Source organism: Salmo trutta, chromosome 33 (assembly GCF_901001165.1).
Source record: "Salmo trutta chromosome 33, fSalTru1.1, whole genome shotgun sequence".
In the NCBI taxonomy this organism is placed as follows: domain Eukaryota; kingdom Metazoa; phylum Chordata; class Actinopteri; order Salmoniformes; family Salmonidae; genus Salmo; species Salmo trutta.
Genome location: NC_042989.1, coordinates 9,454,181 through 9,472,044, shown reverse-complemented (window position 1 = coordinate 9,472,044; position 17,864 = coordinate 9,454,181). Strand labels below are relative to the sequence as shown.

General features: G+C 45.3%; 1 protein-coding gene across 3 annotated transcripts in view; it reads right to left on the bottom strand.

The window, feature by feature from the left end:
- Nucleotides 1-17,864, bottom strand: part of LOC115172353 (bromodomain adjacent to zinc finger domain, 1A) — a 49,104-nt gene that overhangs the window by 5,424 nt on the left and 25,816 nt on the right. For all 3 annotated transcript variants that reach the window (XM_029729727.1, XM_029729726.1, XM_029729728.1), the window contains exons 19-23: nucleotides 15,270-15,436; nucleotides 14,712-14,786; nucleotides 12,050-12,297; nucleotides 865-1,055; nucleotides 402-742 (exon numbers count right to left, since the gene is read on the bottom strand). In XM_029729727.1, coding sequence (XP_029585587.1) covers nucleotides 402-742; nucleotides 865-1,055; nucleotides 12,050-12,297; nucleotides 14,712-14,786; nucleotides 15,270-15,436 — 1,022 coding nt within the window. The remainder of the gene's footprint in view (nucleotides 1-401; nucleotides 743-864; nucleotides 1,056-12,049; nucleotides 12,298-14,711; nucleotides 14,787-15,269; nucleotides 15,437-17,864) is intronic.

Sequence of the window (17,864 nt, the reverse complement as noted above, 5' to 3'; positions counted from 1 at the left end):
TTCAGTCAGAAATAATATATCTGACCTTTAATTGTACAACAAAGCTTACTTGGAGAAAAATTAAAAAAAATAAGTGAAAATCGGCCATAAGTTGTAAAAAAATTCAACAAATATGATTTAGGCCATATCGGCAGCCCTATTGTGAATACTTATGTAACAGATTTCTGAATTTCATTTTTAATACATTTGCAAATATTTTTAAAACACATTCACTTAGTCATTGTGGGGTAATTTGTGTAGAGGTGAGACATTTTTAATATTTAACCCATTTTGAATTCAGGCTGTAAAGCCACAAAATATGGAATAAGTCAAGGGGTATGAATACTTTCTGAAGGCACTATACATGACAAAATTAACATTCAACACTTCTGTACAGAAACATTTCGCAGAACTGGTCTTACCGGAGATGGATCTTCTACGAGAGTTTGCCTGAGAGGGAGATGGAGTAGGCTGGCTGCTTGTCCTGCTGGAGGTACCGCTGGAGGCCAGTATCTCGTGACTGAGCCGAGAGCTGACTCTGCTGCCTGGCCGTGGTGGGCGTCTGCCGTTGGAGACTGGGGTGGGCTTCTTCCCTGAGGACTTGGCGGAGGCTCCCTTCCCGGCCGAGAGGGCCTGTTTGGGGGTAGTCTGCTGGCTCCGGGGAGTGGAATGACTTGAGCTGCTGGTGGTCCTGCTATTTGACCGACTGCCTTTGGTAGTAGGCACAGGAGGTTTCACAGCAGTCCGGCCCTTTTTAGTGACACTATAGGAGAAGAGGGAGACTGAATTGAGGAAGGGAAACTTCCGATATGAATACGCAATGTTTTGGTTTTAAGGTAATTTACTATCAACACAATTACAAGTATAGTGACGCTCAAAACAAACCTCTTCTCTTCTTCCTCGGTCTCCTCCTCCGATTCCTCTTCCTCCGATTCTTCTTCCACTTCATCCTCAGACTCCTCCTCTTCCTCCACTTCTTCCTCAGAGTCGACAGAGGAGCGTTGGCGGGAGGTGAGGCGGTTGGCTCGCCGTTTGGGACGGCACTCCGGGCAGAACCAGTCCCCTTCTGGGACAGCCTGGACAACATAGATAGAGAGCAAAGGAGAGGTTTAGATATGTAACTATCAGGACATTTTTAACAATATATCGTATCGACAATGTCGCAATATTATTTTGGCCCTAGTTGGCTGTACCTGCACCCAAACTCCACTTTTTTACTTCATAGCTTGTCTTCGATCTTTTTAAATAGAGATGGAATTTGTTTGGCAGTTATTTTGATGACTGACCAAAACATAACGTTATGACTAACTATTATTGCCTTTCAGTCAGTCAACTTCGGTAAAACATACTATGGGGAGACGAACTCGCACGACTTCGGTTGAAGGCTCTACAATCACGCCTGACAAGGCCGATGAAACCCATGCCTCGCTGAATGTGCCGCCTTCCACGGACGAAAAGCGCGAGGCTCGGTTTCATTCCTTTAATTTAAGGCCCCTCTTCACCGAGCCCAGGAATGGGTGGTGCGGGACCAAAACAGGTGTTTTACCTTGTTTCCCTCCTTCAGGGAACCATAGTTATAGTCATAACATTACATTCTCTCTGTCAGTCAACTTCAGTACAACATACTACGGGGAAATAGTCACCCCCCAAGCCAACCCCAACTGTTACTAAATTAAACGGCCCATGGCAGACAACCCAGACCTGACCACGCGAGAAGCGGGTATAGTGATTATGGAGCGCTGCCTTGTGACTTTCCCCTGACCCAGCTGTAAACACACTGTGCTTTACTGGGAGCAGTGACATCCAAGAGACAAAACCTCAGAAGTGTGCAGTGATGCTCAAAAATAACTCCGATAGTTGACCCTTTAAAACAACAACCACAACGCTGCCAGACCCATGGTGGAGAGGGCGCGTACGTCGCTAGGTAACGCTTGCCTCTTGCTGCTATATGCCATCAAGATAGCCGCCACAACCCACTATCCAGCTGGAGAGACGCTGCTTAGAGAACGCCCTTCCACAAACTGAGTACAGGAAGGGTGTACGGATAACGCAGAGGTTCCCAATATGTATGGCCGAGGCCAAAGCCATCAGCAGGTAGGTTTTGTTGTAGAGGATCTTCAGATCGACCGACTTCAGAGGCTCAAAGGGGGCCGCACAATGCCTCCAAAACCAGCGAGACCGGTCTGAGAGATCACGCACACCTTTCAGGAACCGCACCACCAAATTAGCCAACCTGGCTAGCATGCTTTGCAGCGCTCGTTTAGCTAGCCCGATCTCGAAAGTCAACGTAGGACCAGATCACCGAGGTGGGACCGGATCCTTCATCAACAAGTCTGGGAAGAGAAATAAGTTGTGCTTGACCGAGGCAGACAGGAGGCGAGGGTTACCCACCGAACCTGGCCGCTCTCACTCCTCAAAAAACCTCCCGTAACTGGCGACAGAGCACACATTGCCAGGGTTGAGCGCAGGCAGCCACTCCATGCCCCATGCGCAGGCAGACAAGACATTTGCGCTGACCACCCCATCGGTCCCTGAAAAGGAAATCCGAAGAATTCTACACTTCTTTCCAGGGAGTTTGTACACAGTATGTGGCAATGTGCACACGGAGCCGCCTGAGCGTCCTCCAAGCAGAGAAACTACACAGAGCGCGAGTATCTTTCAAAAAAATGCTATAACCCTGACAGGGGGCATGACCCCAAACCCGGCTTAGCCATCGTTGTCTGTCAATTTCTTAGCCATCTTACTCATTGCACTAACAAACTGAAGAATAACAACAAAAAAATGATTACAAAACAAGTACAAGCTTCAGCACACAACATCCATGGGGTGAGCACAACCTATCACTATGGGACAGTTTAGTTGCAGCAATGCAAGACAGTCCTTTTCCATTTGTTTGTTTTAGCAGCGTGAATAGTTACTGTAAACAAGGTAAAGAGCGAAATAATTGAATGAATGAATCTGAGCCTCACGCTTATCACCTGTGGAAGGCGGGGCTTCCAGCGAGGAGCGGATTTCATTGTCCTTGTCAGGCGTAATTGTAGATCATTCAACCGAAGTCTCGAGAGTGCCACTCCCCATAGTATGTTGTACCGAAGTTGACTGAGTGAAAGAACTCGTTTTCTCATGGCTCCTGTCTCTCTGCAGCAGACTTTTTTTTAAAGCTCTTTTTTTCTCCCCAATTTTGTGGTATCCAATTGGTAGTAGTTACAGTCTTGTCTCATCGCTGCAACTTCCGTACGGACTCGGGAGAGGTGAAGGTCGAGAGCCATGCGTCCTCCGAAACAACCCAAACAAGCCGCACTGCTTCTTGACACAATGCCCATCCGACCCGGAAGCTAGCCACAGCAATGTGTCGGAGGAAACTCCGTACACCTGGCGACCGTGTCAGTGTGCACTGCGCCTGGCCCGCCACAGGAGTCGCTAGTGCACGATGAGACAAGGATATCCCTGCCGGCCAAACCCTCCCGAACGACGCTGGGCCAATTGTCCGCCGCCCCATGGGTCTCCCGGTCGCGGCCGGCTGCGACAGAGCCTGGACTCGAACCCAGAATCTCTGGTGGCACAGCTAGCACTGCAGTGATTCGATGGTGAGCAATATGTTTGGAACATTGAAACCCAATAAAAATGTATTGAATCGCAATACATATGTATCGGCACCCAAGTATCGTGATATCATATAGTGAGGTCCTGGCAATTCCCAGCCCGAGTGACGACGTGATATGACTGATGTATAGCTGATTTCAAATTGACTGCCACCCCACAGTAAAGCGATGACCGGGCAAGCCCACAGCAGGGCCATGCCAGGTGGCCTATTCCTACTGCCTGCATATCCTACTTCAATAAATATATGTTACAATTTACAGATTGGTATTTTATTAGGATTCCCAATAGAGGTTGCAAAAGTAGTTACTCTTCCTGGGGTCCACACATCTTGAAACATGACATAATACAGAACATTAACAGCTCAAGAACAGAACTACATACATTTTAAAATACATTTCAAAAAGCCTACATATCAATACATAGTGGTGGTGTAACGGACCATAGTTGATCCGTACGGATCACCCCCCGCGGTTCACCATACATGTGAACCGCGGATCAATTGCAAAGTTTAACCATCATAGTGTGAAATACAGTTTTACTGCCACAGTTACTTTTTAAAGTAATAATTCCCTAAATCTCAATGCAGAGTTGCACTGAAAAGATAAAGACGGATGCGTGCTGTGTTTTATTCTGAAGCCTGAAGGTTGATTTGATTTTTTTTTTTTTTTACAGTTGTGTGAACTGTTCTCGAGAACGGGGTATGTTGAATCCCAACGAATCAATCCTGGATGCTCGCGTTGCAAAAAGAGCAGTGACAGCCATGGCTAGCGGAGGAGCTGAAAAACCTCCCGCTTCATTTAAGTCTCATGTATGGGAGCATTTTGGAGCCGCAGAAGGGGCATACGGAACGGTCTTCTGGTCAGGTTCCGTAGACGGGAGCGGTGAGCGATGTACACGAGTATACTAAGCGTCATCACCCTGGTGTGTCAGTGACAGGAACCAACTCAGCCAAGCGACAACAACTTCTCACCACGGCACTTATGCAGCCCTTTTCTGCAGAATCAGACCGGGCTAAAGTCATCACCAAATCTATCGGGATTTAGTAGCAGAGTGGAAGATAGAGGCACCCAATAGCAATATCCCAATCACCACAGATAATGCCAAGAACCAAGTAAATGCAGGGATAGAGGCTGGACTGGAGCCACAGATAGCTTGCTTTGGACATGTGATCGATTTAGCATCTCAAAGGGGAAGAACCAGATGGACCGCCTCCTTGGGAGGATCAGGAAGGTGGCTTCCTTTTTCCACCGAAGCGCAACAGCTGCTCATGTGCTTAAGACCAAGCAAGAAAGGCTACAGCTACCGACCCACAAGCTCATACACCATGTCACAACAAGATAGCGCTCCATGTCATAAGTGGAGTTCCATCTTGAGCAGCAGGCAGCTGTATACTCTGCACTGACAGACAAGACCCTGAAAAAAATAGAGACATCACCTTGTCTGATGATGTGAAAGTGACAGAGGTCCTCCAGGTGCTCAAACGCAAACAGTTACAACCCTACTGAGCACTGAAACCGCACCGTCTGTAAATTGCAAGATGGCGCCGACAGAGATGGTCGCTGCGCATTCTTTAGGAAACTATGCAGTATTTATTTATTTTTTTATGTATTATTTCTTACCCCAGGAAAGCTTATTACATACAGCCGGGAAGAACTATTGGATATAAGAGCAACGTCAACTTACCAACATTACGACCAGGAATACGACTTTCCTGAAGCGGATCCTCTGTTTGGACCACCACCCAGAACAATGGATCGGATCCCAGTAGGCGACCCAAAACAACGATGCCGCAGAAAGGGAAGACAGAGCGGTCTTCTGGTCAGGCGCCGTAGACGTGCACACCGCTCCCGAGTATATTACTCACCAATGTCCAGTCTCTTGACAACAAGGTAGACGAAATTCAAACCTTATGATTCCGTACAATCAAATGCCGACTGCTTTATCTACCAAGACAATTCTGTTCGATTATAATCACAGTCGTGTATATCCCCCCCAAGCAGACACCTTGACCGCCCTGAAAGAACTATATTCGATTCTATGTAAACTGGAAGCCATATATCCTGAGCCTGCATTTATTGTAGCTGGGGATTTTAACAAAGCTAATCTGAAAACAAGGCTCTTTAAATTTTAATCACCATATCTGTCCTCATGCTCCTAGATCTTAGTGCCGCTTTTGATACCATCGATCACCACATTCTTTTGGAGAGATTGGAAACCCAAATTGGTCTACATGGACAAGTTCTGGCCTGGTTTAGATCTTATCTGTCGGAAAGATATCAGTTTGTCTCTCTGAATGGTTCATCCTCTGACAAATCAATTGTAAATTTCCGTGTTCCTCAAGGTTCCGTTCTAGGACCACTATTGTTTTCACTATATATTTTACCTCTTGGGGATGTCATTCGAAAACATAATGTTAAATTTCACTGCTATGCGGACGACACACAGCTGTACATTTCAATGAAACATGGTGAAGCCCCAAAATTGCCCTCGCTAGAAGCCTGTGTTTCAGACATAAGGAAGTGGATGGCTGCAAATTTTCTACTTTTAAACTCGGACAAAACAGAGATGCTTGTCCTAGGTCCCAAGAAACAAAGAGATCTTCTGTTGAATCTGACAATTAATCTGGATGGTTGTACAGTCGTCTCAAATAAAACTGAAGGACCTCGGCGTTACTCTGGACCCTGATCTCTCTTTTGAAGAACATATCAAGACTGCTTCAAGGACAGCTTTTTTCCATCTACGTAACATTGCAAAAATCAGAAACTTTCTGTCCAAAAATGACGCAGAAAAATTAATCCATGCTTTTGTTACTTCTAGGCTCGACTACTGCAATGCTCTACTTTCCGGCTACCCGGATAAAGCACTAAACAAACTTCAGTTAGTGCTAAATACGGCTGCTAGAATCCTGACTAGAACCAAAAAGTTTGATCATATTACTCCAGTGCTAGCCTCCCTGCACTGGCTTCCTGTTAAGGCAAGGGCTGATTTCAAGGTTTTACTGCTAACCTACAAAGCATTACATGGGCTTGCTCCTACCTATCTTTCCGATTTGGTCCTGCCGTACATACCTACACGTACGCTACGGTCACAAGACGCAGGCCTCCTAATTGTCCCTAGAATTTCTAAGCAAACGGCTGGAGGTAGGGCTTTCTCCTATAGAGCTCCATTTTTATGGAATGGTCTGCCTACCCATGTGAGAGACGCAGACTCAGTCTCAACCTTTAAGTCTTTACTGAAGACTTATCTCTTCAGTAGGTCCTATGATTAAGTATAGTCTGGCCCAGGAGTGTGAAGGTGAACGGAAAGGCTGGAGCAACGAACCACCCTTGCTGTCTCTGCCTTGTCGGTTCCCCTCTTCCCACTGGGATTCTCTGCCTCTAACCCTTTTACAGGGGCTGAGTCACTGACTTACTGGTGTTCTTCCATGCCGTCCATGGGAGGGGTGCGTCACTTGAGTAGGTTGAGCCACTGACGTGGTCTTCCTGTCTGGGTTGGCGCCCCCCCCTTGGGTTGTGCCGTGGCGGAGTTCTTTGTGGGCTATACTCGGCCTTGTCTTCGGACGGTAAGTTGGTGGTTGTAGATATCCCTCTAGTGGTGTGGGGGCTGTGCTTTGGCATAGTGGGTGGGGTTATATCCTGCCTGTTTGGTCCTGTCCGGGGGTATCATCGGATGGGGCCACAGTGTCTTCTGATCCCTCCTGTCTCAGCCTCCAGTATTTATGCTGCAGTAGTTTATGTGTCGGGGGGCTAGGGTCAGTCTGTTACATCTGGAGTATTCTCTTGTCTTATCCGGTGTCCTGTGTGAATGTAAATATGCTCTCTCTAATTCTCTCTTTCTCTCTTTCTTTCTTTCTCTCGGAGGACCTGAGCCCTAGGACCATGCCTCAGGACTACCTGGCATGATGACTCCTTGCTGTCCCCAGTCCACCTGGCCATGCTGCTGCTCCAGTTTCAACTGTTCTGCCTGCGGCTACGGAACCCTGACCTGTTCACCGGACGTGCTTGTTGCACCCTCGACAACTACTATGATTATTATTATTTGACCATGCTGGTCATTTACGAACATTTTAACATCTTGACCATGTTCTGTTATAATATCCACCCGGCACAGCCAGAAGAGGACTGGCCACCCCTCATAGCCTGGTTCCTCTCTAGGTTTCTTCCTAGGTTTTTTCCTAGGCTTTCTCAGGAGTTTTTCCTAGGGAGTTTTTCCCAGCCACCGTGCTTCTTTCACATGCATTGCTTGCTGTTTGGGGTTTTAGGCTGGGTTTCTGTACAGCACTTTGAGATTTCAGCTGATGTACGAAGGGCTATATAAATAAATTTGATTTGATATCGAATATGCAACCTGGGCTGGCAGCATTCTGGATCATCTAACTTCCGCGACGCATACAAAGCCCTCCCCCGCCTTCCTTTTGGCAAATCTGACCACGACTACATTTTGTTGCTCCCAGCACATAGACAGAAACTAAAACAGGAAACGCCCCTGCTCAGGTCTGTTGAACGCTGGTCCGACCGATCGGATTCCATGCTTCAAGATTGCGTCGATCACGTGGACTGGGATATGTTCCGGATAGCCTCAGACAACAACATTGATGTATACGCTGATTCGGTGAGCGAGTTTATTAGCAAGTGCATCGGTGAAGTTGTACCCACGGTGACCATTAAAACCTTCCCCAACCAAAAACCGTGGATTGATGGCAGCATTCGCGCAAAACTGAAAGTGCGAACCACTGATTTTAAATCATGGCAAGGTGACCGGAAACATGACCGAATACAAACAGTGTAGCTATTCCCTTCGCAAGGCAATCAAACAAGCTAAGCGTCAGTATAGAGACAAAGTAGAGTTGCAATTCAACGGCTCAGACCACGAGACGTATGTGGCAGGGTCTACAGTCAATCACGGATTACTAAAAGAAAACCAGCCCCATCGCAGACACCGACATCTTGCAGACCTGAGTTTATAACTTCAAATTATTTTTCAAAAAGATGAGGATGTCTACATTGTTTGTGGAGAGGGTAGACCTCTTTGCAGTCACTATTTCCTCTACCGTGGAGAACACCCTCTCGCTAGGAACTGAAGTGCCAGACAAATTAAACAACTTCTTTGCTCGCTTTGAGGACAATACAGTGCCACTGACACAGCCTGCTACCAAAACCTGCGGGCTCTCCTTCACCGTGGGCAATGTGAGTGAAACATTTAAATGTGCTAACCCTCGCAAGGCTGCCGGCCCAGACGGAATCCCTAGCCGCATCCTCAGAGCATGCTCAGACCAGCTGGCTGGTGTGTTTACGGACATATTCAATCAACCCTTATCCCAGTCTGCTGTTCCCACATGCTTCAAGAGGACCACCATTGTTCCTGTTCCCAAGAAAGCTAAGGTAACTGAGCTAAACGACTATCACCCCGTAGTCATCATGAGGTGCTTTGAGAGACTAGTCAAAGATCATATCATCTCCACTCTACCTGACACCCTAGACCCACACCAATAGGTCCACAGACGACGCAATCACACTACCCTAACCCATCCAGGCAAGAGTAATGCCTATATAAGAATGCTGTTCATCAATTACAGCTCAGCATTTAACACCATAGTACCCTCCAAACTCTTCATTAAGCTCCCTGGGTCTCGACCCCGCCCTGTGCAACGGCGTCCTGGACTTCCTGACGGGCCGCCCCCAGGTGGTGAGGGTAGGTAGCAGCCTCTCCACCCCGCTGATCCTCAACACTGGGGCCCCACAAGGGTGCGTTCTCAGCCCTCTCCTGTACTCCCTGTTCACCCACGACTGTGTGACCATGCACACCTACAACTCAATCATCAAGTTTGCTGACGACAACAGTAGTGGGCTTGATTACCAACAACGAGACAGCCTACATGGAGGAGGTGAGGGCCCTCGGAGTGTGGTGTCAGGAAAACCGAGAGACTGAAAAACAGCTTCTATCTCAAGGCCATCAGACTGTTAAACAGCCATCACTAACATAGAGAGGCTGCTGCCAACATACTGACTCAAATCTCTAGCCACTTAATTAAAAATTGGATGTAATAAATGTATCACTCGTCACTTTAAACAATGCCACTTGATATGTTTACATACCCTAAATTACTCATCTCATATGTATATACTGTATTCTATACCATATACTGCATCTTGCCTATGTCGCACGGCCATCGCTCATCCATATATTTATATGTACATATTCTTATTAATTCCGTCACACTTGTGTGTTAAGGTAGTTGTTGTGAAATTGTTAGATTACTTGTTAGATATTACTGCACGGTCGGAACTAGAAGCACAAGCATTTAGCTACACTCACATTAACATCTGCTAACCATGTGTATGTGACTAATACAATTTGATTTGATTTTGATCCTACCTCTGAAAACAAGGATTCTACAATCCATGGCCCCAAGTGAAGAAGACAGCACCATCACTAGAGATGTGAAGGCTGCCATTAGAGAGGACCTGAACCCCAGATACCCCCCTAATGTACAGGACTACCTTCCTAGATCTACTGCACTGGATCCAAGGTTCAAGTCCCTGTCTCACCTAGACCCTGCCCTACACCGGAGGACATACAGTGAGCTCACCACTGAGGTTGTGGCCACTGAAGAGGTGTACAAATTTTTAAAAAAGATAAGTGAATTACTTAAATTATAAATATACTGCAGTCTAATCATCATCTATGCTATTGCTATTAGAATCATCCATTTTTGACTTGGAATAATGGTATTGCCACAATTATAGTTCTATGAAATATGATAATAAATAATTAGTTTAATAGATCAAGTAATTTTTTCTGCAGGGTCAAGCCACAGAACCGACACGGACTCAGAGGCACCTCCTCCACAAAATAATTTGGCCATGAAGGAGCGTTTCGGGGAGACCTTTGCGAGCAAGGACACAGGCAAGACGTTCGCCAGCACCATCAAAGAGGAGGTGGCATCCTACAAGGCAGCAAGTGGCATTCCAGTGGATGGTGATCCACTGGCATGGTGGAAAAGCAATGAGTGTAAATACCCTCATATTGCCATGATGGCGAGACGCGACCTGGCACTTCAGTTGAGAGGGTGTTCTCCAAGGCAGGGGACATAGTGACTGCAAAGAGGTCTCCCCTCTCCCCAGACAATGTAGACATCCTCATCTTTTTGAAAAATAATTAGAAGTTATAAGTTCAAGTCTGCTTTGCTTCCTTTTTTTGATGTGGACACAGGCTATTTTTTTTAATTCACTATTGTTCAAAGGAAGAAGGTATCATGCCTCATATTGCACTTTAATTTAACGATTGAGTATTGAATATATTTTAAGATTTTATTTATTTAAACATGGAAAACTTCCTTGCTTTAAGTGTTTTCAAGTAATAAATGGAAAGCAAAGTTAGTCTCCCTTTTTTTGCTAACCCGAAAAACAAATCAGATCCGTGACTCAAAGCCGTGATCCGATCTGTGAGTTGTGATCGTTGCACCACTAATTCACACAAACTATCTAGGTCAAATAGGGGAAAGGCGTTGTGCCATGAGGTGTTGATTTTAACTGTTTTTCTTAAAACCAGGTTTGCTGTTCACTTGAGAAATATGAGAAGGAAAGGAGTACCATGCAATGTGTGGTGTAAAATATAGATTTTTCTAACGAGTAGTTTGAACAAACCTTAATGCGTGCTTCCCTCCTTGCCGTCGGGAACCAAAACAATCCTATTAATTAAAATAGCCTACCAATGCATTAAGACAAGTTAAAGTTATGAAGACTATTTCCCAAATTGGCTATTCTAATAAAGTGTTTAATGTCCTAAAGTTGCAGCTTTCAAAATAGAACAATTGTGAAAGTCTATCTATAGGCGATTCTCTAGCACAGCTAGATTTAGAATGACATTTCAGGCAACAAGTGAAACTGACTAAACAATATCGAAATGGAAAAAATCTAATGAGAAACAAAATGAAAACATTAAGTACAGCTGAGCAAATCTTAAGAAATGTGTAGAAGAGGGCCATTTCCATAGCTTATCATTAGCAATGTAGGCTTCAACCCACCTACAATATATAGCCTAGGCCTAATAAGAGAGGAAGATGCAAACCATTCAATATGATCTAGTTCTGGGGACAGCAGAGTTGCATGCTCTGCAGCTGGCGCCTTCATAATTGTACAACTCATCACGCTACAGTCAGACACCAACCTCATTCATGCCACAGCTCCAACAGAGGAAAATGCTATAAAAAAATAAAAGGATCCAAAATATATTTTGCCATGATTCCCCTCGTCCTTCCTGTAGCATGCTAGATTGCGCAAGCTGTCCATTTCAAATCATAAAAAAAAATATATATATATATATTTAAAAAAGCAGAACTGGTTGACCAACGGGGCGATACCATCGTATATCTAAATGTTTTATGGGTACCTAAGCACCATAGCACAAAGGTTGACGTCATCCAACCCTTTAGGCCATGTGTGAACAAAAGCATAATCCATCCTACCTTGAGTTTGGGGCGGACACAGTGGATGTGGTGTCCTCTGTCGCAACTGTCACACAGCAGCATGTTTTCTGCATCTCCCTTCCTGCGACAGACCTTACAACGGGCGTTGAGCAGAGACTTGGCCCAGATGACACTGCGCTCCAGGGTGGAGAGGTGGAGGAAGACCTGAGACAGGCTGGAACAGCCCAGCAGAGACTCCCTCCAACGCTCCTGGACAGTCTTCACCACCCGACCACTGTCACTACCTCCTGATGGGGTCAGAAACACAGTCAGACATCCCCCATTCCTCGCCATCATCTACAACACAAGTCAACACAGTCTTCACCAACCCACCACTGTCAAAGCCACCTGAGGGGAGACAGTCTGTCAGATCAACACTGAGTGTACAAAACATTAGGAACACCGGCTCTTTCCATGACAGACTGTCCAGGTGAAAGCCATGATCCCTTATTGATGTCACTTGTTAAATCCTCTTCAGAACCAGTGAAGATGACGGGGAGGAGACGGGTTAAAAGAAGGATTTAAGCCTTGAGACCATTAACACGTGGGTTGTGTATGTGCTCCATTCAGAAGGTGAATAGGCAAGACAAACGGAGTATGGTAGTAGGTGCCAGGCGCACCCGTTTGAGTGCGTCAAGAACTGCAGCGCTGCTGGGTTTTTCATTCCCAACAGTTTCCCTTGTGTATCAAGAATGGTTCACCACCCACAGGAAGCAATAAAAAAATACATTTAACCTTTATTTACTAGGCAAGTCAGTTAAAAACAAATTATTCTCTACAATGACGGCCTATACGAGCAAAACCCGGACGATGCTCAGCCAATTGTGCGCCGCCCTATGGGATAACCAATCACAGCCGGTTGTGATCAAGCCCGGATTGGAGTCAACATGGGCCAGCATCCCTGTGGAACGCTTTCGGCACCTTGCAGAGTCCATGCCCCGACGAATTGAGGCTTTTCTGAGGGCAAAATGGGGTGCAACTCAATATTAGAAAGGTGTTCCTAATGTTTTGTACACAGTGTACATATTTTACTGTTATCTTATTTCAGATTGGTATCATTAAGATAATATACAGTACCAGTCAAAAGTTGACACCGACTCATTCAAGGGTTTCTTCCTTTTGACTATTTTCTACATTGGTAGAATCAAAACCATGAAATAACACATATGGAATCATACAGTAAACAAAAAATATATATATTTTATGTTTGAGATTCTGCAAAGTAGCCACCCTTTGCCTTGATTACAGCTTTGCACTCTTGGCATTCTCTCAAATCAGCTTCACCTGGAATGCTTTTCCAACCGTCTTGAAGGAGTTCCCACATATCACACTCTAAGGTCCAACTCATCCCAAACCATCTCATTTGGTTTGAGGTCGGGTGATTGTGGAGGCCAGGTCATCTGATGCAGCACTCCATCACTCTCCTCCTTGGTCAAATAGCCCTTACACAGCCTGGAAGTGTGTTGAGTCATTGTCATGTTGAAAACAAATGATAGTACCACTAAGCTCAAACCTGATGGGATGGCGTATCGCTGCAGAATGCTGTGGTAGACATGCCTTGAATTATAAATAATTGACCAACAGTGTCACCATTAAAGTGCTCCAACACCATCACACCACCTCCATGCTTCACCATGGGAACCACACACGCAGCGATCATCCGTTCACATACTCTGCATTTCACAAAGACATGGCGGTTGAAACCAAAAATCTCATCAGACCAAAGGACAGATTTACACTGGTCTAATGTCCATTGCCTGTGTTTCTTGGCCCAAGCAAGTCTCTTCTCATTGGTGTCCTTTAGTAGTGGTTTCTTTGCAGCAATTCGACCATGAAGGCCTGATTTACGCAGTCACCTCTGTGTCTGTTACTTGAACTCTGTGAAGCATTTATTTGGGCTGTAATTTCTGAGGCTGGTAACTCTAATGAACTTATCCTCTGCAGCAGTGGTAACTCTGCGTCTTCCTTTCCTGTGGTGGTCCTCATGAGAGCCAGTTTCATCATAGCGCTTGATGGTTTTTGCAACTGCACTTGAAGAAACTTTCAAAGTTTTTGAAATATTCCTGATTGACTGACCTTCATGTCTAAAAGTAATGATGGACTGTCGTTTCCCTTTGCTTATTTGAGCTGTTCTTGCCATAATATGGACTTGGGTCTTTTAAAGAAATAGGGCTCTCTTCTGTATACCACCCCTACCTTGTTACAATGCAACTGATTTGCTCAAACGCAATAAAGGTAAGAAATTCCACAAATTGACTTTTAACAAGGCACACCTGTTAAATGAAATGCATTCCAGGTGACTACCTCATGAAGCTAGTTGAGAGAATGCTAAGAGTGTGCAAAGCTGTCAAGGCAAAGGGTGACTACTTTGAAGAATCTCAAATAAATATATATTGATTTGTTTAACACTTTTTTGGTTACCCCGTGTTATTTCATAGTTTTGATATCTCTACAACGTAGAAAATAGTAAAAATAAACCATGACTGAGTAGGTATCCAAACTTTTGACTGGGACTGTGTGTGTGTGAGATATATATATATTGAAAAGCTCTTTTTCCCAAGCATGACGGATTTTATATATCTCAAATCCGTCATGCTTGGGAAAAAGAGCTTTTCAATTTCATAGTGCTGATTTTGCCTTCCTTTCTTGCCATCATCCTTACCTTCACTGTTTTGATCCTCATCTTTCTTCTTGTCTCTCTTCTTTGCCTTCTGGTCCTTTTTAGAGTCTTCATCTCCTGTTGAGGGGATAACAAAGATGAGGCACCGTTTGCCATGACAGTCCGCAAGATACATTTGAACGTGAAACATATCATTAACAGCTCTAAACACAAATGTAATAAGCACGGACCTTTCTAATGACCAGTTTAGTGTGTGAAAAATACAGGTCTGAGCAGACATTAAATCACAGGTGGCACTTATTCCCTGCCAGTCTGGCAGTTAAGGTCTGTTAGATGCTCTGATAAAGCTCTCTGTTACCAAAAGCTTGACCTAAACAGCATTTTAATAGAGATTCTCAATTGACATCTTTTAATCCAGGAAATGCCTTAATCTGCAGCTCAAAGTTAATACAATTCACAATGATTTAAGTGCACACCGTGCCCAAAATGGCACCCTATTCCCTATGGGCTCCGGTCAAAAGTAGTGCACTATAAAGGGAATAGGGTGCAATAAGGACAATACCTCTTCTCTACGGAAAATTCAGAGTTTTGCTGGCCTACCCAGTGGAGCCTTGAGGAACTTCCTCTCGATGCCCTGTTGGATGTGGGCCAGGGCCTGAGCCAGGTAGTGGACTGTGTTGTTGACCAGCTGAGGGGTGCTGGGGCTGGAGGCAACGTTGATACTCTCCCCCTTTAGCTCCTGTATCCTGAACAATGACACCTGTAAACTGGAACATGGAGCAGACAGAGAGATGGTGTTCAACTGTGGGTGTCAACAAAGATCTTCCTCTGGGTGTCAAAGATACAGTGGGGATGAAAGAATGAGTAAAGAAAATACAGAAAGCTATGTGGAATCTGAAACTCTTATTGAACCAGCTGTTGCCATTTGAGGACATGAGCTTCTCTATTGAAACCGTATGAAAAACAAGTTCAACATCAAATTTGTACTTGTCTGATACCCAGGCCTTTTCTTAATTAACTCAATGTAACCATATTTCTATCTAGCTAACCTCTTGGTCTCTCCCTTCAGCTCCTGGAACCTGACCAATGAAATAGTCAACCTGCACATGCTTTTTTACTGATCCTATGCTCTCACCTCTGGGAGTCAAAATATATACACCACATGAACAAAAGGACGTGGACACCTGCTCGTCAAACATCTCATTCCAAAATCATGGGGATTAATATGGAGTTGGTCCCCCCTTTGCTGCTATAACAGCATCCACTCTTCTGGGAAGGCTTTCCACAAGATGTTGGCACATTGCTGCAGGGACTTGCTTCCATTCACAAGAGCATTACTGAGGTCTGGCACTGATGTTGGGCGATTAGGCCTGGCTCGCAGTCTGCGTTCCAATTCATTCCAAAGGTGTTCGATGGGGTTGAGGTCAGGGCTCTGTGCAGGCCAGCTAGTTCTTCAACACCAATCTTGACAAACCATTTCTCTATGGACCTCGTGTTGTTCACAGGGGAATTGTCATGCTGAAACAGGAAAGGTCCTTCCCCAAACGGTTGCCACAAAGTTGGAAGCACAGAGTTGTCTAGGATGTCATTGTATGCTGTAGCGTTAAGATTTCCCTTCACAGGAACAAAGGGACCTAGCCCAAACCATGAAAAACAGCCCTGGGCCAGTATTCCTCCTCCACCAAAGTCTACAGTTGGCACTACGCATTGGGGCAAGTAGCGTCCTCCTGGCATCCGCCAAACCCAGATTGGTCCATATGACTGCCAGATGGTAAAGTGCAAGCCATCACTCCAGAGAATGCATTTCCACTGCTCCAGAGTCAACTGGCAGTGAGCTTTACAACCACTCCAGCCGATGCTAGGCATTGTGCATGGTGATCTTAGGCTTGTGTGCGGCTACTCGGCCATGGAAACCCATTTCATGAAGCTCCCGACAAACAGTTATTGTGCTGACATTGCTTCCCGAGGCAGTTTGGAACTCGGTAGTGAGTGTTTTTACGTGTTACGCGCTTCAACACTCGGCGGTCCCGTTCTGTAAGCTTGTGTGGACTACCACACAAGCTGAAATTGAACTTGCTAGAAAGATGGAATCCTATGATGGTGCCATGTTGAAAGTCACTGAGCATTCTACTGCCAATGTTTGTCTATGGAGATTGCATGGCGGTGTGCTTGATTTTCAACACCTGTCAGCAACGGGTGTGGCTAAAATTGCCGAATCCACTAATTTCAAGGGGTGTCCAGATACTTTTTTAAATGCAGTGCATTTGGATAGAATTCAGACACCTTGACTTTTTCTACACTTTGTTGTTACAGCCTTAATCTAAAAATGATGTTAAATGTTTTTTCCCCACAATCTACACAATACCCCATAATGACAAGGCGAAAACCAGTTTAGACATTTTTGTTAATTTATATATATAAAAACAAAACAAACAGGGCCTCACGAGTGGTGCAGTGGTCTAAGGCACTGCATCGGTGTCACTACAGCCTGGGGTTCGATACCAAGCTGTGTCACAACCGGCCATGACCGGGAGTCCCAAAGAGTGGCGCACAATTGGCATAGCATCGCCTGGGTTAGGGGAGGGTTTGGCCATGGGGGGGGGGGGGGGGGGGCTTTACTTCGCTCATTGCGCTCTAGTGACTCATTGTGGCGGGCCGGATGCATGCAGCCTGACTTCGGTCATCAGTTGAACGGTGTTTCCTCCGACGCATTGGTGCAGTTGGATTTCGGGTTAAGCAAGGGGGTGTTAAGAAGCACGGCATGGGGGGTCATGTTTCAGAGGACGTATGACTCGACCTTTGCCTCTCTTGAGCCCGTTGGGGAGTTGCAGATTTGAGACAAGATTGTAATCACAAAATTTGGAAGAAAAAGGGGGATAAAAAAATATTAAATACCTAATTAACATAAGTATTCAGACCCTTTTGCTATCAGACTCAAAATTGCGCTCCAGTGCATCCTGATTTAACATCTCTGGAGAGACCTTAAAATAGCTGTGCAGCGACGCTCCCAATCCAACCTGACAGAGCTTGAGAGGATCTGCAGAGAAGAATGAGAGAAACCCACCCCAAATACAGATGTGACAAGCTTGTAGCGTCATACCCAAGATGACTCAAGGCTGTAATGCTGCCCAAGGTGCTTCAACAAAGTACTGAGTAAAGGGTCTGAATACTTAAGCAACCATGATTTCAGTTTAT